General features: G+C 38.2%; 1 protein-coding gene across 1 annotated transcript in view; it reads left to right on the top strand.

Moving 5' to 3' along the window:
- LOC140236844 (rho GTPase-activating protein 100F-like) overlaps positions 1-24,667 on the top strand; it is a 55,020-nt gene that overhangs the window by 18,806 nt on the left and 11,547 nt on the right. Inside the window, exon 2 of the mRNA XM_072316781.1 lies at positions 22,786-23,826. Coding sequence (XP_072172882.1) covers positions 22,786-23,826 — 1,041 coding nt within the window. The remainder of the gene's footprint in view (positions 1-22,785; positions 23,827-24,667) is intronic.

Here is a 24,667-nt window from a genome sequence, read left to right as displayed (position 1 = left end):
GTAACAGCAGATAAACATCTCAAATTTGCAAGAATGGAATTAACTTGTTTTGCAATCAAACTCTGCGTGTATTTCTGCCAGAAGTCAAAGCTGGTGTTCAGATGAATTGACACAAGTCATGCGCAGCAAGCGTGGGGTGAAGTCACAAATTAGCACATTTCTGAAGAGAACTCCATCCAGGATGCCTGTAAATGAATTTCCTGTGGTGGGACCTCTAAAGGGACTGCATCATCATGATTCAAGGTTCTCTGATACATAAACTCAAGTCAGCTCTGAAAATTAACTTGTCTGATTAAGCTTTTGATACTCATTTTGTACAGCTGTAAATGGAATCATGTGAATGTATTAAAAGTTTCTCCTAGTTGATACTGAACTTCAGACCCAATTTCCAACAGACTTCCTCAATTAGATGTTACCATCTCTGTAAAACTCATCTTTATAGGATATCCCCCTCCGCCTTCGGCGTACCCTGTCAATATAGGTAATGTCAAATAGATTCAAGAGGAATATTTTCGCTGTATATTGTAGTGAGTAGTGCAGATGTGTAGCTAACGAGATGTGGTATGAGCACAGTTGGGATGTGGGATGGTTTGACCTGTGTATGACCTCTGTAGGTGTTGTGGCAAGAAAGTGCACTGGTTAGAAGTGTGGGTTGGAATTGGAGGTGTGAGTCCATTATTTTGGTTCCTTATTTAAAAAGGATAGCTCAAATTGAATTGAGAGAATGCATGAGTGCATTTTCTCTCCCAATATGGGGAATTGGATGGAGAGAGATTCAATTCACGGTAGAGGAGAACTATTTTTCCTCCGATGACCTTCTTGCATCGTAAAGCAAGGAGTGCCAGTCACACCTCGTACTGTGCATGCAGGGAGGTGAGCCTCCCTGGTGTATGTGAGGAGACTTCAACGAGCGTATGTACAAATATTGTATTGTGATAGATGAGAAACTAGCTGCATTCGTTGATGTTGCCTTGCCTCACTTGATAGCATTCAAATCTTCTTTGTCCTCAGATTTTGAAAGAAAAAAAAATAACCAGTTTAATCTTCTTGAGGAGAAACTACCTCCAAAAAGGACAGGATGCTGCCAGACCACATACTGAAATAAAACTAAGTGTCTCTCAGAAGGGCAAACAATGAAAACACAGGGAAATTGTCATGTTTGAAATTAGAACAGAAAAAAAAAGAACTTTTTAGAAGAACTGCTGTCATCACTAGTACTGTGTGCCAAGGTGGCACTAAACAGATGTTTATGTTTAGAAAGTGACTAGTAATATACACCAATTCAGAGATATCCAGTGCAATTAGCTATAATGACGATGATTATGACTTGGGTCCTTGATCCATTTTTCATTGGGAGACAATGAGTGGGCGCTGTAATTATTGTATGCATGTAGCCTAATCACCTGAATGAATGGAGTTCCAGTGACTTCATTATTCCTTTTGGTCTCATTTTGCTTCATTGTTACGGAGCAAGAATGATAATTGTGACTTTATTCTGAATTCATGCAAATACAATGTAATTGTGATGAGAGAAAATGGAGTCCGGAAATGGTATAATTTCTGCCATGCTCTTCCTGAGTGATACGGAGAACTTCCGCTGCAATTTGATGTTGAAGGGTAAATCAATTCTTATTCATAAGACACTATTTTAGCAGTGGACATTGAGATAATATGATAAAAAAAATGAAGGAAAATTTGATATTTTGAAGCTACTTGCAGCAACATGGCAGGTATAATAACTTTTAATGCGCACAGACACAAACGTTATACCTTGAATATCAGAAAATGAAGATAAAGTGAGTGACAGACACAGGGATGTCACAGGTTTAAACAATCAGGGTCTATTTTTTTTTTTTTTAATAGTCGGAGGCCCAGGACCTTGGTCAGTGGTCAAAATAGATTACAATATTTAAAACAGCAATACAAAACATTCACGGATGTCAGCATTCAGCTAGACATCACTAGATTACTCTGATTGTATGGTGTATGGCCAGAAAGTTACATACTTCATTTAGTTTCACTGTTAATGCATTATTATAATTATCAGTATTATATCATGACCATCATGATGTATTCCACAATTCCACATTGATAATCCTGCGCATATCTGGTTTGTTTAGATAACCCAAAATAGTCTTAGATTCTTTTTATACTAACAGTGAATACTAAAGGACCATATTTATGATAGCTTATTCATGTTTTGAAAGCAAAGTGTATACTCAGAATACATGTATCTTCTTTTTTTCTTTTCTCTTTTTTATTACCAAACTAAATTAAGGCTCAAAAGTAGTACAATAAATGTATCTTTTTAATTAAAGGATATCATGGGTTTTATTAATCATGTCGTGAAGTAATGATGGCAGTTATCCTCAAGGCTTTAGAAGTTTCCTGGTTGGCAACAGAATATTATGCAATGCCATGCAACCCAATTTTCATGAATATACTGTAAGCTACATGGGATGTTTGCCAGAGGGAGAAAATAACTTTAGAGAAAACATTGTGTTTTTGGATGGCTGCACTTCATCTTTAATATCATCCAGACGTTGTATGTGTAGTTCTGAAAGATGCGTGCAGTATTGTTCAGTCTGACTGGAAAAAAAGAAAAAATTGAATGAAACATACAAATTTATGAGTTGTCCTGGAGGATGCATAATTATTACAGAAATATTGTATTCTTGTGCAATATCTGGCAAATGAAATGAGAATTCATCTTGTCATCATTTATTATTGACACTGATACATAGACTACATTGTGTTGATCTCTTCACCAACCAATATACAATATGTACAACCAGTACATACTTCACCGCTTGAGTTTTGGTTTTGCTCATAAATTGCTCAACGCGTAGGGGATGTGAAAACCAACACTGATGTGCATGTGTGTATCAATGTATTGTACATTAATATCTCAAACCTGTCAAGCGTTGATTTTGCACGTAGCCCCAATTCAGTTGACCAGCTCTTGGAAGTGTCAAGGGGGGTTCCTACACTTGCTTTGTTACCGCTTCCTGTTTCTGAAAAGCCAGCCTAATTGACCAACCACTGATTCTTGGCATAACGTATTCCAGTGATCCCTGGCACTTGGCGAGATTAGTCTTTGACACAGGCAGGTTTGTGATCAAGTGACGAGCTGATCTGAAAGCAGACCAGGCCCGGAGTGAAAGTTGCATCGTTCTCGCATGAACGTGTGATCGTTTCACATGACATGCTGTTACACTTCAGATAGATTTGATCCACAGAAACACACTGAAAATACAATGTAAGTATGCACCAGATCATGCAAAATGAAACAAAGAATATATTGTTCATCAGGTAGAATGAAGAAAAAAGTCACATCAAATTATATGAAAATAATGAATACATAAAAAAGAATACAACCAGAATTTTAAATGACAAATAGTACCGGTATTTATAACTGAAGAGTACAATTTTGAGAAACTACTTCCCATGCACTTCAAACGTGTTTACAATCATAGGTAATATCCCATTTATACAGAGTATAAAAGAGCGCTCCAGGATTACTCTTGAAGCGCTCTAGACTCTTTTTGAACAGGTAAAGTGGCTCTACAGCACCTCGTACTCTCAAGAACATGTTCAGGAGTGCCCCTCGAGGGCTGTAACTCCTGTATAACCAGTCCGTAATGTTTTATAGAGCACCTTTGAAGTAGTGTGCTGCAACTGACCAACGTATTCGTTATGCTCACATGCAGTTGCCAAACTTGAAGTTTAGTTTGAAAAACTTAACTGTCGATGATTAGCTCCACTCATGAATTCACGACACGGGTTCACATGCGCACCTAAACTACAAGCTCATAAGTTACAACTTGCGAGCGAATCCTACTCAAAGATTACACCGGAAGTGCACAGCCTTTGCTATTACATGTATGACCTTATGTCCATACAAATAGCGCAGCTGGAGGTTGACCCGGATGCGCACGAGAAGCTCGTTGATTATTGTGTTCACATGGAGAGAAACTATGAGTGGGGACCCCCTATGGCTCGTGGAGAGAGTGTAAACCCTGATATGTCTTGTGGTTCTAATCATAGACTAAACTTTAAAATTTCTAACTTTTGAATGCATCCACACGTTGCTACACCACAAGCTAATCATCAAGAGTTAAGTTTTCGACCTAAACTTAAAGTTTAGGAACAGCATGTGAACCTAACTATTGAAACGCTGTGCATACAGTGTATGTTTACGGTTACCAGGACAGTTTATGCATCTTGCAGCCACTTCGTGTGTATCTTTGAGGGCGGTTACTCTCTGTGTGAACTAACTCAAATATGCATGAAGTCAAAGCACTTCAGGAGCTGCACTCTTGTGCATGACTTTGTTTGTGAATGGAATATAAGACAGCCAAGGTTTGTCGCAGTGAGGCCATTAATGCCATGGACTGTAAAACTGTCACACATTTCTTCACATGCAAGTATCCTGTAAACATGTAGGTTCAAAGGTTGATACTGAAAAACTGTTATTTTTGCATGCAGATACTTTTGCAAATGAGGAGGTCATAGACATTTTGTTTTTACATTTTGACACTGAAGCTATCTGTAAGGGCACAAGTGCCTATCCATAAATTCATACGTGAAGGTGCTGCGTCATGATTTGGAGTGCAGGAAATCTGCCATTGCTTTAGTTCTTTCACCTGTTTCTAGAGTTGTTTATCCAGGCCTAGGAAAAAAAGAAAGAAAAAGGAAAGAAATAAAGAAGAAAAAGCTTTTCAGACATCTGGATGATATGAATGCCCCCATTTCTACCAAACAGGAAATTTGGAGTCTATTGTCGTGAGACTAGCTGCATCCTACCTGTGGAGGAGATCACACATACTTGGCTTGGCTTGGCATAGCAAGGGGTAAACTGGGCTGGGTAATGAAGCGGGCAGGATCCTGCTGTGGGATTTTACAATGGCCTTCCAAGTTCAACATCAGCATTGGGTCAGTTCAGTAATAGCCAGTGATATGTATCAGACTTGAATGCATGTATACCACTCGTGGGGTTGACCATATCTAGGATGGTTGTAATCACAAATTTTCTGCTCTAGATATGGCCTTAAATAAAAATTTCTTCATATTCTTTACTAAGATAAAGGATGAGAGTGCTGCATTTAGGTTCATTCATGCTGACTGTTTTTGTCAGCCCTTTGCTGAGAGTACAAGAATCTGATTTTCCCCAAAGGTAGCTTGCAAGAAATGACTGAAGATAACCAATTGCATTTATACTCGTTATGATCATTGACATGTCACCAGACACTGAAACAAGGTCATTACGTGTTTTGTGTGAAGAACATGGCAATATGCTTACAGTCATTAGAAAATACAAAACTTTTTTTTTTTTTTGCTATCTAACGTTTTAGTGGGCTTTAAATGATATTATATCGAGGAGTAAGATGTGCATATCTATTTATATATATTTTTTGCCTTATATTTACATTTTCTCAATATACCCTTATATAATGTCTTTGTCTCATACTCAGTTTGTGCTTTCACAGCATACTTCCGTCTGTGTATGTGCACTGTAATAGTTGGCCTGTAGTGTGCCCTTCCTTTCTATACGCCAGTACTGGCAAACACTTCGGCCTTGTCTCTGTGCAAAATTACCCAGATTATTTAATTATCAGCAGCCCACGATCCCCCTGAAGGTTTCCATCCAATCTTGTGCAATAAGTCTCAGGAGCCGCGCCACCCATTCGCGCTCAAGCCGGACGCGTTATTGCATCGAAACTGGGGGTGGGGGCGATGAAAACGAGGCGGGAGCTGAAGAAACAGAAAACCTGCACCGATTGAGGGTGTATCATTTAGCTTTCTATAATTAGAAAATGGGGCTCAACTCTGAATGGAATAGATTTTAAATGTGTGACAATGCAGCACAGCCATCTTGCCTCGAAACGTGACATCGATTTCGTGAGATGAAAATGAGTTTGCACATTCTTTTTGAAAACAGTTTTCTTGTGACAGTCCCTGATTGCTTTGTCTATTAAAGGAGCATAAATGCCAGTGAGGGAGTTAATAAGATAATTTTATAGCACAAGTTACAAGTGAAACTGCTAGTTCTCTTACACACACACACACACACACACAGACAGACACAGACACATACACTTATACATTGTACACAAACACATAATGTAGCTCAGCCTTAAAAATATGCCATTGATAATCAAGTTGATGAAAAAAAGGTGTAACCAGTGGAATATTAACATATCCAATCATATCAAACTGTGGCATTGTGTGAATGGATGAACCTGCCTGACTTAGTCATGTCTCATCTGTCTCATCATGAGATGTATTCTTGGTCATGTGACTATCTAATCATGTGATGTGTTCTTGGTCATGTGACAGTGATTTCATTTAATGTCAAACTGAAACACTCTAATAACCAGATGTCATTGCATTGAAATTTGATCTAATGCCATTTTCAGCTCCAAATTATGATAATTTATAGCATATTACATTTCTGCACTTCATTCAATACAAGCCTGCTTGAGATAGACCTAAGATCATATGCAAGACAGTCATCTTCAGCAGTAAAGGACAGCTACATTTAAAATCTTTAATTAGTTTGAATATGGGTTCAGAAAAAATATACTCTTTGATGTACAAACCAAATGGAGATAGGTACACAATAATGGACTCCCATTGTGAAGGGCATTTGTCTCTTCCAATAACATTAAGTTTCAATTTCAATTGGCACTTTACACTTAACTGATGGATATTACACGCAGTCGAATGTCACTCTTGTGTCACTCATGTCACTCAAAATACCTTGCATATTAGTGTGTACCCTTTGATAGAAATCATGTGGATTTCAAATTCATGTGAATTTCACCTTGGGTTGGTTTCAATGTAAGTGAAATAGTTTTGAGGCAAAACAAGATGGTTCATACAGAGAGCTATAGAATGCTTTACCAGAATTCTTTTTCTCGGGTTTTTGATATCTTCATAGAAAGGTACTTTCTTCCCCATTGTAGGTCTTGTAAAAAAAAAAAAAAAAAAAAAAAAAGAAGAAAAAGAAGAAAAAAGGAAAATGGACTGAACATGGACATTGACCTCAAGAAAGCTTTGAAGTCCATAAAAGGGATGGTATAGTATTGGTTGAAATGAGGATTGGGCTTTTAACTTTTGGTGAGATACGAAGAAAACACTTCCGAAATAGTAAAGAGCATACAGTACAATTCTAACAGGAATTCCATGTTTATTAGATGGAAATCAGGTCTAGAATGGCTGAGACATTCAAAAACCAAGTGAAACAAAGCGATCCTAATAAAGGACCCACCTTTTATTAGGACTTCTCTGTTTTGGATATCTCAGCCATTAAAAAAAAAAAAAAACGAACTTCATCAAATAAACATTGAATCCATCTTGGAATTGCATGCTCTTTCATATTCCATGAGAGGTTTCTCATTATCTCACCAAAAAATATTAGAAACCTGCAGTTAGGTCTCAACCAAGAGTATACGACCCCTTTGATAACATGCGGCAGACACTGAGGTATACTGAACATTGAGCCAATACTTTGCATGTTTATGTTAGGAGTGATAGTAGGCAGTGATATCAAATGATTTTGGGAAGTGTGCTGATAAACACTGGGGTTATGTACATAAATATAGATAGCGAGATCTTAGTATAGGATAATGTCTTGTTGGTTATGAGAGCGCTGAACTGTGAAGCATTATCTCTTCATAGTCTTATTTCACGTTAATGTACATGCAATTTGTACTACCAGTAAGATGCATGAACCTGTGAATGCACATGCACAGTAATAGAATAGTTAGGAAATAGTCCTCATAACTTCATTCAAGAAGGCACGAGTGAAACTGAAGAAATTTCAGTGGGTGATTTCTAATTTCTGCAACTCTTCCTCTTAGAATGCTACTTTATTTTCACTGTATGTGCATTGGTCATTTAAATTTTTGTAAAATAAAAAAACGCTAAACAAAGAAAATACATCATAGAACTGCAACCGATTCTTGTCCCCCTGGGACTCTTGGTAGAGAGAAGTATTGTAGAAAGATTGTCATGCTGAAGATGCAATAAGTGGCAGTTCAATAGATGGTGGGAGTTGAATCCATGCCTCTGTCAGGCACATAATGGAGTCTTTAATGTGAAGTGTCATATTAAACCAACAGACCACAACTCTTCATGTGTGATGACAGTCATTAATTAAAAACATGTGAGTAGCCCTTCATTGAGTTTTTTTCTTTTCTCTCTTTTAACGCTGTCATACTGTGTAAACCTGTTTAATAAAGAACACATTTGAATAAAGTAAGTACATTGCATATCAAACAAACAAAATTGTATTGTAACAGCATCTTATTTTATTTTCTGTGCGATGGCAAGTGCAAGAACCAGTACAAACCTGGGAAATAATGAAAACATTGCCTCGTTAGCCTCAATCAGCAAGGTGCATGATGGGATGTTCTAATGAGGCAGAACCCAGAACTTGCACGGTCAGTCGCGGCTTGCGAGATTGCTACACTCTCTGCCGAAAGAACATGCGCTAAACTGGTTGTTATTAAAAAGCTGTGGAGCATGACAGAAAGGCACTGACACAGGCCATTAGAGAAGCAAGTGTGGAGAATTGTTTTTTCCCCCTTTTTTTTTTGGGGGGGGGGGGGGGAGGAGCTAGAGCTATTTTTATTTCATTTTTGTTCTCTTTCGTATATCAAAGTGCTGCTACTTGCACTGGAGTGCAGACTTTAAAGGAAACTTAAACCCAAATATAAATGTGGATTGAGGGAAAGCAGCAATATTAGTAGAACATATCAGCAAAGTTTGAGGAAAATCAGAAAATTCATTCAAAAGTAATGAAATTTTAAAGTTTTGGTGCCGCCATTGCTGGATAAGAAGACTGCCACAGTTCATTATGTCATGTATAGACAACAATATAAAGAAAATTCCACAAAATGTAATTTTTTTTATGAAAAGCACACATTTCATTGACTTGTTACTGACACATGTTTAGACTAATATTACTCCCTCTGCTCTCTAAAAGAGATGCAATTGAGTGCATTTTCATTAAAATGGTAAAAAAAGTGGAAACACATGGATTTTTCTGTATATTTTGTAGTTTCCTCCCAGAAGCCTATTGCTGCAAATTGATGGGTGTAGATACATTGAAGCATGGCATTAACAGCTGCACCGGTACCATACTGTGGAAAAGGCTGTTGAGTTTGAAAGCTGTGAATGAGCATACTCTTCAATGGCTGCAGTTTGTTATATATTCAGATATATATTATTAAGCACCTAAAAATCAAGCTCACATTAGCCTCAATATTTTCAGTATAAAAACCTAAAAGCATATATGTGCAGTGATATCTACATCAGATATTAAACTATTGCTTGTATTTCTGTCCCCATTTGTTTTAGTCTTTTTTGTTCCAAACAAACCATGTATCCTGTATAAGACAATCACTTTCCACCTATAAGGATGAATTATAGTTGTAACTTTCCTCTGGCCATATATATCAATTTGTATGATTTTTATTTCTTTGTGATTTTTTTTTTGACAACTTACTAAGAACTGTTCACAATGACTGCTCAGTGGTGCATTATGGCAGAGCAACCAGCTTTAAAGCTTTGTTGCTCATTGCATCTCATAAATGTGGCTGAAACTTGTCTATACCTAAATGCAACCAGTGAGTGTTGTAAAGGAGAAGGCAGTTAGCAAACACAAATGAGTATGTTATACATGTGTCATATGTTATTTGTAAATATATACGTATTGTTTATTGGTTATGTATTACCATAGTAGTATCATGGTGTGTAATCATTTTTCAGTGTCTACCGCAAAGCTACTACATTAAACCTATCTACAACAACCACCTGACTATAATGGCCACATTTAATGTTTCCCTTGAGTGGTTGTGGACAGATTTGACTGTCTATGGTATATTTTCTATAAAGACCCATGGATAAATGATAAATCTTTATGAAGTATTGTGATATCTTTCTCAAATATCGTCTTATACCTGCAATGAAATTAGTGAATTGAAGTTACTGGTTAGCAAAGTCAGGTACAGTTGAACCTCTATTATCCGGCCTCCCTTTATCCGGATCTCTCTATTATCCGGACGCAATCTCACCGTGATTTTTTTTAATAATTACGGGAAGAAAGGGGGATTCCCAACTCCTTGAGAACTCCTACCCAAACACACATGAATTACATATTACTTCCAATATGATTAACATACATTGCATCAAATTTCCTTCTAATTGCTTACCTTCAGACATTTCAACATCCCGAAACATCCCCAAATGTAACAATGAAAAGGTTGCAGTATACACATTACTACATGTGATACTACAATGGGCTACATCAGTACATGTGTATGTATATGTACATGTATAAAGCATTGAGTCTCCCGTATCCGGCCAAATCCCTTATCCGGACGAGCCCCGGTCCCGACTTGTCCGGATACGAGAGGTTCAACTGTACATGTATAATGCTTGAGTGAGGATAAGCAGATTAAAAGCTGTGATATGGTTGGAGCAACACCACAGCTCGGTGAATATCAAACTTCAAAGACTGACAATGCTACACACGCTCATTTAGTCTACAGTGTGTATTTCATTAGCTCTGTGGGCAGTTTACTGTACAAATCAAAAATCAATTAGATCTCTGATAACCATACAAAAGGTGCACACACACACACACACACACACACAAAGAACAATTTGCTGGACATATCTAATTGGTGCTTTTAGTGAGTCATACACTAGTTGTCCTTGAAAAGTGACTGGAATTATGAAACATGTAAAATGAAAAATGCAACAGGTGGTGTGTAACACTAGCAATTATCATACCTTTGGTCAAATTTGCTCAGACTCAATGCAAATTTGCATTTGCTTATCTGAGCAGATGTAATGTGATTAAAGGGGGAAAAGACAGATAAAGAGATAGGGAGGGAGATAGAGAAAAAATCAGGATAAGGATGTCATGGCACACACACACACACACACACACACACACACGAATCTAGACATAGATACAGACACGATATATCTAGAGAGATACATGTACACGTACAACTGACTGTATGCTGTAAATCGAGAGTGTGAAGTCGTAGTGAGAAACTTTTATGAAATACCCTTTTCTTGGTCATTACAAGGAAACCTACAGTTTTGTTTATCAAGTGTCATATACGTACTATACATGAGGATTACACAGATTAGGATTAGAATAATGGCAATTGATAATAGTAGTAGTACAGGTGTCAGTAAATTGAGGATTAAGCCGTATAACCTGAAAGATGTGAAATACAAGTAAGTGCTCCATCATAGCTGTGATAATGAAGACATAATGCCGGCTAACAGTAATATACTTAAGATGGTTGAAAATTTCTTTTTATTTTCGTATTTGCAGCATTTTGTAAGATTTTTAAATGCATGTCTGTTCATTGAATATCTTGGTTGCGAGATAGTCATTGTATGATTAACCAGTGGTTTGGGTATTCATTTGTGCGCACAAAAAGGCTTTGTGCTTTTACAGCGCAATGCCGTAGCCTGTAGAAATCTACCAAGTTCAACGCAAGCTGTGTAATGGAATTCGATCCAATCATTCATTATGCATGCAGCGACGGTACAAACTGTAATGTTGTGTAGGGGCAGAAGAGTAGTCTCTTCTCAAGATGTTGTTTGGAAAGCAGCTTCTGAGATTTTATGGGCAGCGTTTGGGGAAAGGCATCAATTGCAATGTGATGGCTTGGAACTCAATGGTGGGACCTGTAGAGTGTGTCTTTTTAGGGCCAGTGTGCCAACCATGCATTTTTATTGACTTTCACTCTGAGCTTTGGAAGTTGACATCAAATCCTTTCTACAGTATTTGTACACTTTGTAGTATGGCTGTATACATTTCATTAGAGGCTGAATTTATGATTGAGAGCCACAACTAAATAATGAGAATAAAATTTATGTGTGTCATCCATTTTTCAGAAGCAAAGTTTAGTGATTCTCTATGTTGGAGACCATACATTGCATTCGTGTCATAGGCAGCAAAAATTTTTGCATTTTGTTTAATCCCATTCATGAATTTTGACCGCTCGCAAAAAGCTGGAAAATGAAATCACCTCAAAGAGAAATTTACCACAAAATACACGCAAGTGGTGCATACAATATTACACATTTAAAATGTCTGTTTTCATGCATTCTGTTGGTATATTCTATATGTCCACAAATGGTCAGATCGATGTAGGAGATAAAATGTATACTCCTCCCTAATGAGAAGTCTGCATGCGAATGTACCATATGTTTTCAGTATTCTCCCTGTCGGCAGTACCCAACCAACTGTTCCACATAGCTGTACGATGCTGTGCTCGTACAGTATTTGCGTGACTAACGACAATTTTGTATTGAGATTGGGAGACACATGAAAGCAATTGCAACATGTGTATTAAATGCCAGTGCAGCGGCATGCCATACTGTGAAAACAGTGAATGCACACCAAACCATGTACCCACACACCGCCAGACATATCATTAGTGCATTGGCTGTTGTATTATAACCGGTGATAGTATTGGAAATTGCACTCTGCCTGTGCTTCTCATCTATCACAGTGTCTCCCTTTAATAACCCTCTTTGTACTGCATTAACTTCCTCTCCATAAGTTTGTGTATGAAATTTGTGCATATTTGAGTCATTGACACAGAAACAGTTAATAACATTCAAATGAAATATAATATCTATTTATGCTTATTTTCTTGTTTCAAATACTTTGTAAATTGATGCAAAGCCAATCTCTGGTATTCTACAGATCGTGTGATCGAATAAAGGTTAGAAATGCCTATTTTGCCAAAAGAAAGGGATATTATACAACATGTAAAGATCATAGTGGCTGGTCTGCAAATTTCTTATTATAGAGTAAGACTGTGTATTGAAAAAGATATTACAGTTTGCAATGTCAGCTTTCAATTTATTTGTTTGGAAGCACAAAATAAAATCTTCATTGATCTTACACACAAACAGAATAATATGAGGTTTTTTCCTTGAATTTATTTAAAGGAATCACCTTTTACTCATAATGTTAAATTAAGTAATATGATGTGACAATACCTTGAACTAGATCTGAAATGGAGAAATATTTCTTTTAGAATTAATTTCATACTTTTGAATAACAATATTTCATAGAGAGACCAAGAATGATCACTCAAGTGGTCAGTTTGAGATGACTAATTCAATGCTGAGGGCTAGTGGAATACATCAGATGACTGTGGATCATTTAGGTGGTCAAGTACTAGAAATTTGCAAATATATAATCTTTTTATGAATATGGAGGTTTTGTTTCACTCAATTCAGCATTTCCAACAACCTCCATTTATGTTGGATTTACCTTGCTCCAGTGCATTACATGCAATGGTTCTCTGAAAGGTAAAATGCATAATTTAATGCACAAAATGTGCATGAAACTGTCAAATATGTGAAACAAGAATGAAATACTTAAAAGTTGACAGGAAAAAAAAAGTTCGGCTGGGAATAAACTAGTCACTGTCAGAGGTGTGTGCATGCATAAAATATGCCGCTAGTGTTAGCGTGCTGGCAAATCTGTCTCTGGCATTTCGCGGCTAATAATGTTGTATCAGTGGCAGGGCATACATTCAACAGGCGCTGGTCGCTGTGCAGCAAGGCAGGCTTGAGAACAGACGCGAGCTCGATGCACAATCCTGAAGCGAATGTGCTGGAAATAGATGCTTTCGGTTATTTTTTTCATCAACCTTCTCTATGCTCCCCCCCCCCCCCACATGCAATTTACAAGGATGATGGTTCTTTTTTCCCCCGTTTCCCTTGTGCAAGGAAACCTCTCCCCATTTTCATTCCATGAGAATCCGTGGGTGTAGTGTATTGGGCATAGTGTGTATCACTACCGGTAGATCTGATGTTGAGACACAGTGGCTCCCTCATTCACACACACATACACACACACACACACACACACACACACACACACGCACAGTATATTGTAGTCGCATGCATATAGGATGAGATCTGCTCTCTTTCAAAAGTCTGTGTGCATTCCTCCCAGGGATTTTCTTCCGTCGTCGAAGCAGACCCTTCCGAACAGATACTCATCTTCTTACAGTACATGTATTCTCTCAATGCATTTCATGCTCTCATTGTGGACTGCGTTTGCGGGGGAAACGCTGTGCCTCAGAATGATGCTTTTGACATGGGTCATTGTTCGTCTGGTGAATGTCTGACCAGAATGATATTTATGATTCCAACCATGACTGTTTATCAGCCAACTAGTATGTGGTTTGGCGTATTTTCTCTCGTAAAAGATGAAAATCGATAAATCTTTTCGAAAGATGTAGTGTCTGCTGTAAAGCAGGTGTAAACATGAATGGCATGCTCTTTGTAGCATAACCACCACTTTTCAGCTGCACCCACTAACTGTTCTATTCAATTTCTCTTGATATATCCATTTATTCTCATGATTGGGAAATATGAGTCATCATGAGCGGTGATCTTTTGTCTGAATAACACCCCTTTCCCCATTATAATAGAATGCTCAATAGTGAAAATGCAAACTAGAAACACACTCTCAACCCGTTGAGGATGGGCTGATTTTGCTACAACATGCATTTCCCGTAGACCTCTGCCTGAGTATACTCAGGACTCGTCCTCAACGGGTCAATATTCCAACTTAAAGTAGAAATCTGAATGCTGTTGATCGATTTCTAAAGTGAAGCTGGCTTCCAAAAGCTGTGACATGGACATGCAAGTAATAGTGACTTGTTTTTCTTGTCACTGATGTCGTTTATGTTTGAGATGAGGTCAACCTGATTATAAAGCAAGTGACATACAATGTAGGTGTGATTTTGGCACAAGTGTACAGTGAATGTCTGGATTAAAGAATTATGTAGCTGATGATAATATGGAGAGCACTAGATTACATTTCTTTCAATTTGAAACAGGATTGCAAGGTTATGAGAGTCAAAACTTGTCTCATTAAAGGCATAATTTACCATTGCAGATGAAAGCATTAGTGCTATAAAATAGTTCTAAAATGTGAGTTAGGGATAGAAACAACCACTGTCAAAATTGGAATCCGTATAATCGATGTTAAGTGTTGTTAAATACGCAAAATGTGAACAATAGTTATAATAAAAAAATTTCCAGACTAAACCGTATACAGTTACGGTTTATTGAGAAAAACCCTGATATCTCCTTATATTTTAGGTTTTATTGCAAATATTTCATATGGTAGGATGTTTTATGATACAACAGACCTACACATATGCATCAAATATGATATCTTGAAAATTTTTGAAATCACTGCTCCCAAAGGTAAACTGGACCTTTAACTGTTGTATGCTTTATATTGGGACTTTTACTTGTGCCCAAGTAATATATCTTGATTTTTCTTCAACTATTGTTTGATAATATTCTGTTTAATCATTGATCTATTTTATGTAGCAATGCATGACAGTATTGTTATATTATGAATGATATTATCATAATCATTTATTAATCACTGCAATTGATAAAATGACTTGAGACTTACGATGCCCCCCCCCCCCCCCGAAAACACACACACACACACACACACACACACAAACCCCCAAACAAGCCCAAAACCGAACAAACAAGTAAACTAACAAACCCAGACTTGGCTCTGATAAATGTGGCCTTGTGAATATGAATTTCCATTGAAGTTGTGATGCTCAAAGTCAAAGATCTGATTTACCGGTCAAGAATTTAAAATTTCAGGCAACATACCACAGGTAACCAAGTGTACATGGGTATTGTATCAATTAGATGTGTTACAGAAGAAACTTAAATTCTAGCAGAATTTAATAGACATCAAGTTTTGTTTCTCGTAGTTCCTGTCACAATGATCATACAATTTGGATAATAGCAATACTGATTTCTGTACAGCAAATTACTATCCTGATCATGAACCTAGAGTATAGCACTGGACAGATTATGTCAAAAGCGACAAGGAAAACAGTGCATGCATGACAGATTAGATCAGGCAATGTTACATGAGTAGTACAGATTCTTATATTGATAGTACATCCTCCAATTATCTTAATTTATTTGGCATTTATCTGCTGAGGGTGCTTCCGTGTGATTTCCTAAAGCAGGACTGGCTTTTCAAAGAGCTAGCACAATAGAGGTAAAGAAATTGATTGAAGAATGTTTTAGTATAAATGTTTCTGTTAACTTTAGATTCATTGTGACATACACTTATTATGTGCTCTTCTTGGCAATGCATTCATTAAAAGTTTTTTTTTGTTTTTTTTAAGAGAAAAGAGTCATGTGAACATATTGTCTGCCCGCAGAAAATATGTTTGTGATTTTTATTTTAAATGTGATGATAGAAATTGTATGTGATGTCCAGCTACACAATCTATGCAATCTAGACACAGACCAGTATATTTTTCTGTAATGATACGTTACTCAAAACTTATCAGTGCTTCCATCACGAAGGTTATCCATGGGCTTTCTTACCAAGCAGCAAATTGATGCAATGCAAAATTGGGCCTGACTGTAGAAACAGAATAACATGCACAAAAAAATAAAGCAAAAAACAAAAACAACTACAACTACAACAACAATGGAATACATGTACTGTACTTCATCACAAGTCATCAAGGGAAAAGATCGGCATAAATTTGAATGCATTAATATTCTGATTTGCTGATGCCGAAGAGATTCAAGGATTCACCTTGATTTGGTTGTACACTTTATGATGCACTTGTCAACAACATACGCACTAGCACTATTAAAATCATCTATGGACCCGCCATGATGTTATCAAGTCAGTGAGTACACACTAGAGAATCTTATCATTGGTCAATCTGCAGTCATTTGCATCTTGTCTACTACATGTTTTGCAATGAGTATGGAATATCATTCCATCTTTGCCGCGAGCACGTCATGCAATGGGTGTAGCACTAATGCCGACTGCAGTGCATGTTTTTAATATGACCCGAAGCTTCATCTTGCGTAATCAGAGATTATTTCTTTTTCTTTTTTGTTTTTGTTTGTTTGTTCTGGCTTGTGTCATCAGATTGGAGTTTTTCCAGTAGTTGAAAATTCAGTCTGAGGCTAATTGAAAAGAAGATCAGCAGAGAGCCACTGGAGTCTTTCTGCGGGCTAGTCATTAATGCAGGCACAGACAAGGCGCCTTAAAAGCCTCTGACATCCAAAGCATGGACGTTACGGCCCACTGTCGAACCTCCTGCATGCTACATCTATATCCGAGCATGCAAATGCCAGGGAATCGCAGATGGAACAATATCCTCTCCGGGATTGTATTTGCCTGCTGTGACAATAGAAGGGAAAACCCCATTTGTCTAACCTGAAGATTACGATGACGGATGTGATGCAAGTCTGAGGAATATTTACTTTGGAAGGATAAAATAAAGATGATGCAATTCCATGAAGTGCTGCAGATGAATGACCAAAGTAGTGATTATATTTGAAATAAGGATCAAAAGAACATAATCTAGATATTGGCTTGTCCGTTTGATTTGATTCATGAAAGGTTTTACCTCTTTGTTTTCATTCTCTCAGTTTGTACTGATAGCAAAAATAGCATTAAGAAGAGTCATTCTGTTTGCAGCACGTAGGCAAACCAGTTTGTCTTCTTGTGTAATACACGTCAGCGCTTGGTGTATTTTATGAAGGGATTGTGTATCTGTAGTGTAATTTCTTGCCCTGTGTGTACAGAGTGACTGAAGCTTTGTCAATGTACTGGCAGAGCAAACAGAATTAACCTGGTTCAGGTGAAGCCATGTAGTCAAGATCCTGGTATTTAAAGGAATCAGTGGGGCAAGATGGTAAGTAGTGAGGGGGAAGAGAATCTTTCATTTGTCTGCAAAGAATCATATAATTCTTCAAATTTGTATTAAAATGATTGAGAGAAGCAGAATACCATTTAACCTTATTGACCTCTGACACCCCTACCCCCCCCCCCCCGAAAAATGTTCCGCATCCCCTGAATAATATCATGTAAGCCAACACCTGTAGAGAAAATGCTCTTAGCAGCAAAATATACCATTTATATCCAAGGGGCTTCCACAGAACTCTCCCTACATGTAGCTGTGTGGACTACATTTCAAATCACTTCGTAGAGTGCTTGTATGACAGGAAACATGCATTTGATTTGCTTGCCATCCATCAAGCATTATGCATAGAGATGGCCATATTGCCCAGTCTGCTAGCAATGTGTACATAGGACTTGATGATTGATATGGTATGCGTGTTATTTCAGAAGATAAGAGATAGAGAGGTGTGCCGTGTATAGATATAGCGGAGAGCAAACATGGTCGTGACCATTAATACAAACACAGCACGACAGCAATCTGTTTTACTTTTGACATCATTATTTGCGCCTCTCGTCAGCAATGACGCAGATATAAAATGTCAGTAGAACCACTGGAGAAAGCTTATGTGAAAATAGTTGGAAGTTCAAATTGTAACATTTCATAACTGGGGGAAGTCAGGTGATTTGAAAGGTCATGATAGTACATGGATATCCTTATGTGCTTTAAATGCTCATTGAAAGTAATAAGAATTTGTTTACATTCTACTTTTACTCCCACTCTTTTTATTCCTTTGATATCTGGAAAATAGTTAGAAACAATTTTGTGTGAGTTTTTATTGTTCGTCAAATGAAGAATAGTCTGTAATTATCTATTGTAGATTAGTCTAAACAATTCAGCATTCAAAAAATCACAGTTGGAAGACCAGCAAAGTGTAGTCAACAACTTCATACAATATGTCAGTGACATCATCAAAATATGTTTTTAATATTTCATGTGTCAGTGTCAATGATTATGAATACTTTGTATCAAGAGACCGTGTTACCTGTATCTACTAGTATTGCATGAAACTTACACAAAAGATATGGTGTTCTCTACTAGGATGTCATGAAACTTTTGCAGTGCAGAAGAATATATTTACATAGGTTTTGCGCTTTTAATATGAATTGATACTTTGTTATCATTATGCTTCCCATTGGCTCCTAAGAGATATAATCATTGAGCCTGAAAGGAGACTAACCACAGGAGTGCACCTAGTATGTATAGGAAATCCAGCTACATGGAGGTGTGAGATGAGGTTACTGGAGGAGTGAGAAAACTTTCCCCACTTTTGTGCGGTGCAGCCAGGGCCCAGCTGTAAGCCGCTGACAGTGATTCATAAACACCATTACTAGACAATTAAGATGGGACTAGGTAGGGGGTGGAGGATATGAGTGGTTAGATCTGGGTAAAGGTGGTGCCCTGTTACCCTCTTTCCACAGGTATATGAACATGTTCTCCCTCAGACAACCATTGAATTGTTCTTTATAATACAAGGTGCCTCCACTCTGCCAAGATTTGTGAAGGGCATTCAGATACCTGTGGAGTATTTTGAGATTTTGGAAATGTAGAAGAATTGTACAAGAAGCCATCTCTATACAGAACAACTGGCATTTGTTGTCTCTTTAATTGCAGCCAAGAGCTTTTATGGTAAGTGGTTGGGGACTATCTGTTCATTTCTGATTTTGAAAACTCCTGCACTGGGCATCAGTTATTCAAGACATCTCTGATTTGTTATTTTATGCTACCATATTGTGCCAGTAACTTTCCACCGTCAAGCCCTCATCCTGTGATATGAAGATGATTTCAATTTAGCAAATTAGTTTAATGAATTGTACTGTGCAGTGAGATCTGTGTGTTAATAGCATCTGACATAACGTTTCCCATTGTCAAAAAAGTACTGCAGTACCAATGCTAGAAAAACTTGACTTTGTAGCAATTTGTGAATATGGATATAAATATTGTGCGAATATTTTAATTTTGTGAAAGATGAAAGGAGAAACAGAACAAAAAAAGATTCCAGGAGTGTCCATGCAGTGTGCAGTGAAAGCTGGGCTCCTATCTGAAAATTTTCACCAGGTATAGGAAGCACTGCTTGCTGTACTGACAATAAACAACACTCAGAAAGTGTTGACTTCGCTACATGATGACCCACGCACCACACAATTTGCGGATCTGTTTTCGTATACCAGGTAGAAGGAGGAACGCGCTGACTTTCTCACCAGTTTGCACGAGACTTTGAATACTTAGTGCTTGTAAGTTTTGCATATTTATTAGATACAATGTATTTATACTTTTCTGAAGGTGTGTAGAATTGATTTACTCTCCATAATGTGTGTCATACAGGAAAGAATTGTTTAAAATCTTAATCCGCTTTCATGTGATAACTTATGTTGCAAAACATGTGAAGCAATGCTTTTCATTCAGTTGATTATGGGAGGAGCTGGGATACTAAAGATACAGTGTAGATTTACAGTATTGCAGCCTACAGGACTGAAGCATTTCATTGTGTGAATCAACTGTTAAGGAGGCAAGAATTTATGTTGGCCCTTGCCTGCCCATATTAAAGACATGATTACTTCATTTATGGATTTTTTTCTCCCCTTAAATTCTATTCTTGCCAGTAGACTTGTGCCCTCAGGCGTAGAATTATATAAAGATACTCCAGAATGTGTGCATTTATTGGAGTAGTTCATGTCATTTCAACCCTGTGGATTACAAAATTATTGTGGTGTCGTTTTGTGAAGTAGAATGCACTTTCAGTGGGTTCAGGCAGTTATTGTATCATCTCCCATCTGTGACTTATTGTGCATGTAACAATCGTAACAAAGAGGGCGTTTCCTGTGATGCGTGTCTTTCCGAATGATATTTAACTCACATGGGCAATAAAGATTGCATGCATGATGAATGGCTGTCTACAGTCTATATCATTAGGATGAGGCAGAAAGAGTTGAATCTGTTATCCTGACAAAAACTCACCTTGAAAATGATGTAATCGTGAATAGATGAGTAATTATGTGATGCTGTGCAAGATTCTGGAGGGATTTGTTCACAACTGTGACAAACTTTTTCACAACAGAGTTTTCCCTGAGCTCATTTAAAGTCTTTATGAATTGATACATCTCATCGAGCTATACATGTTTAATAGAGAAATTTAGTTTCTGGCCAGAATCTGAAAAGATTTCCAGTAAACCACAAATGCCAAGTGCCTGGTGTGCCCTGGCAATTTTATTTTAAAACATTCTTATTCTAGAGGGGCGAATTATTTGTTGTATGGGGCCCTATTTTTTCTTTTTCTCTTCTTTCTTTAAAACACAACTTATTCTTGCAAGAAGATTTGATCGAAAAAGTAAGCTTCATTATCAGTCATGTTATGAATGTCAATGCAACTAATCGTGGCTGCAACCCTTTGCTGAAGTTGTGAGAGAATAAGTTGGATGTATGTAGTGTCATTTTGGCTGTTTGTGTTTGTTTGTGTGTTTGTTTGTTTGTTTTTTGGGGGGCTGCCTGTGTTTGTTTCTATGGCTGTATGTTGTCGGCATTCTTATTTGCTGAAATTATAAAGCCATGGCAGGAATCCATGATACCTGCCATGACCATGATAGAACTTTCTTTGTAAATCAAATGCCCTGTTGTTCCACATAAGGACCAGTGTCACATGGAAGTGTTTCATTTGGGTGTGAATTGGGTCTGTGGTCATGTTGGGAATATTTTGTAGTTCAGTGTAAGTTGAAGAGGTGCACATTAATGTTCTAAAATGGATCATGTGTACATGAGTTGGATAAACATTGAAAATGCAAACATGCATACACCCACACACATGTTTACACACATGATGCACACGTATAGGAAACATGAATTTCAAAGCGAATGTGAGCAAGAGATGGTTGCAAACTGCAGCAATCTCCCTTCATATTATTGCCCTGGTTGATTTGGTTGTACCTCTGTACGTCAACATTTTGTAGCCCTGAAAAATGTTACTATGTATACATAACTATCAGACTTTTGAAACATTCGAGTCAGCTCACTCATTAAAGGACAAGTTCACCTTCATAGACATGTGGGTTGAGTGAATGCAGCAATATTAGTAGAACACATCTGTGAAAGTTTGAGGAAAATCGGACAATCCGTTCAAAAGTTATGAATTTTTTAAGTACCTGTGCAGTCACTGCTGGATGAGAAGACTACTACAGTGTATGATGTCACATGTGTACAACAATATAAGGAAAATATAAAGAGAATTTCACAAAATTTCATCTTTTGAAAAAAGTACACATTCCCTTGACTCGTTGCTGATATATGTTATGGGTAATATTATTCCCATTGCTTTTAGAAAGAGGCCAGTCAAGTGCTCTTTTATTATGCAAAAAAAGTGAAAATATGTTGGATTTTCTTTACATTTTCTTTATACTGTTGTACTCATATGACATCACGAGCTGTAGTAGTCTCCTCATCCAGCGATTCCAACACAAAAGTTTTAAAAATTCATAACTTTTGCATCGATTGTCCAATTTTCCTCAAACTTTCACTGATGTGTTATATTGCTGCATTCTTTCAATCCTTATGTTAATGAAGGTGAACTTGTCCTTTAAGTTCCATATTTGTCTTTGTGGGGACGATTTGTATATCCTGCTTTGCTTAAAGTCTGTAATTTTACAAGTATTCCTTGAAATGTATCATCCACATCATGGACGTGTTGTTTGATTTCATCCTATAAATCGTGTTATTATTATGTTACCCATCTGAGGACTGATTTCTCAGAATACCCAGGACCTCATATATGAAGAGGTCCCAGACAGTAATGACAATGTTAAAGATGTCTTATAGCCTTTAAAAAAAAATCCATATGATTATCTATGTATAATATATCATATTAATATATCTCCTCTTCTTTCTTGATTCATATTATGTGCAATGATCTGCTTTCTGAAGTTTTGTCAAAAGTCTGTATGATTTTGAATTTTGTTCATCTCTTCCCCAGATGCTCGTATGACAAGACAGCGGTCAAACCCTGATGAGCAGCGAACATCTGAAATGGAGGCCAGCAGTGGCCGGTCTAGGAAGTCTGGTCAAGGAGGCCGAGCTGCATATCTTGACCTCTTCAGCCAGCAGAAACTGACTGCTCTCATGCGCAACGTTGCCCCCGGCCGCAAGATCAGCATGGCAAACTTGGCCGGCAAGAAGTCTGAACAGAGCACGGAGTCGTTAGGCGACGAGAATAACAGCAACAAGTATGTTCCAAAGCCGTCGCCTGATAAGAAGTCGCGGCGGATTTCGAGTAGTAAGCCCCTGGACATTGATATAACGCAGTTCACCAAAATCAGAGGTGATGTTGGTGCCAAGACACGTAATCGTCACCTCCCGTTTTCGGGCATCCTGGCGCTTCACCTGTTAGGAGGCAGGAAGATGGCCCCCACTTTAGCGTCACGCAACCAGGTCCGAGATCTCTACTGTGTAATCGAGATAGACGCTGTCCACAAGGCGCAGACGGCTACGGTCACGGGTCGAGATGAGTTCTGCTGGGACGAGCGGTTCGAAATCGATTTGGAGCGTGCCCAGGACATGGGCATCATGGTGTACAACTACGGCTGGAACACGGAGGGCCGGCAAAAACTGTGCCACAAGTCCCACATCCGGCTCACGCAAATCCTCATCCACGCCAAAACGAGGGACGATGCGTACAACCTGGCCATACGCATGGAGCCGCGGGGAATCTTGTACATTTCGATGTCCTTCACCGAGCGACACGCAACTCTGAAGAGGGTGCCCTCGCTTGACAGGCGGGGCCTGTTCGGCGTGCCCCTCGACGTTGTAGTCAGGCGGGAGGGGTCACCGCGGTTAATACCCATCCTCCTGCAGAAGTGCATCCACGAGATTGAGGTGCGAGGGATCAATGTCATAGGGATATATCGCGTGTGCGGGTCGGCCAAGAAGAAGAAGAAGCTCCATGACGAGTTTGAGACAGCCAGCGCTCTCGTTGATCTCTCGTATGACAACTACCCGGACATCAACATCATCACGGGTGGGTATCACTATCATTTCTACTAACAAGTCTGAGCACGTGTCATACTTTAATCACAACTCTACCATTTTTAGACCACTGCATCTAAGATGTTATGCTAGTTGTCGAGCCCACCGGAGGTGCGGGGAGACTAAGGGATCGCCTGCGGCGTCTGTCCGTCCATCGTCTGTCCGTCGTCTGTCCATAACGCTACAAAAACTTGAATAACTCTCTACTGAGAACTTCAATTTCAATCAAACTTGGAGGGAAGAGTGGTTATACAAAGTTACACATTTTACCAAACATGAAGGTCACCTCAAGGTCAAAGGTCACAGGCAGGGGTCAATGAACTTTAGGGCCCAAGTTAAGTTTTTATGGCGTGTTTCGATTATGGCTCATAACTTTTGATGCGTATATCAGTTTGTAACCAAACTTGGCTGGTAAATGTCCCTCGGGGAGTTGAAGGTCACCACAAGGTCAAAGGTCACAGACAGGGGTCAACAAACTTTTAGGGCCCAATGTTAAGTTCTTGCGGCACGTTTCGATTATGGCTGATAACTTTTGATCCCTATGTTCATTTGTGACCAAACTTGGATGGTAGATGTCCCTTGGGGAGTTGAAGGTCACCACAAGGTCAAAGGTCATAGGCGGGGTCAATAAACTTCCGGGATTTAGAAAAACATTAATTTCTTCCAGCGAATGGGTGAGACACATTTTGGCACTTGCCTTGTTTTATGCGGTCTGTTTTCCTTGCATTTTAATTTTTAAAAATCTATTCTGTTATCTTTTCTCTCAGTAGAGGAATAGAAAAAAAAAATATGGGCATACTATTTCAGACACAACCAATCTAATTGAAGTCCTT

The sequence above is a fragment of the Diadema setosum genome, chromosome 13, assembly GCF_964275005.1.
Source record: "Diadema setosum chromosome 13, eeDiaSeto1, whole genome shotgun sequence".
Taxonomy (NCBI): domain Eukaryota; kingdom Metazoa; phylum Echinodermata; class Echinoidea; order Diadematoida; family Diadematidae; genus Diadema; species Diadema setosum.
The sequence above is the reverse complement of the archived record's forward strand: the minus strand, read 5'-3'. Positions and strand labels throughout refer to the sequence as shown.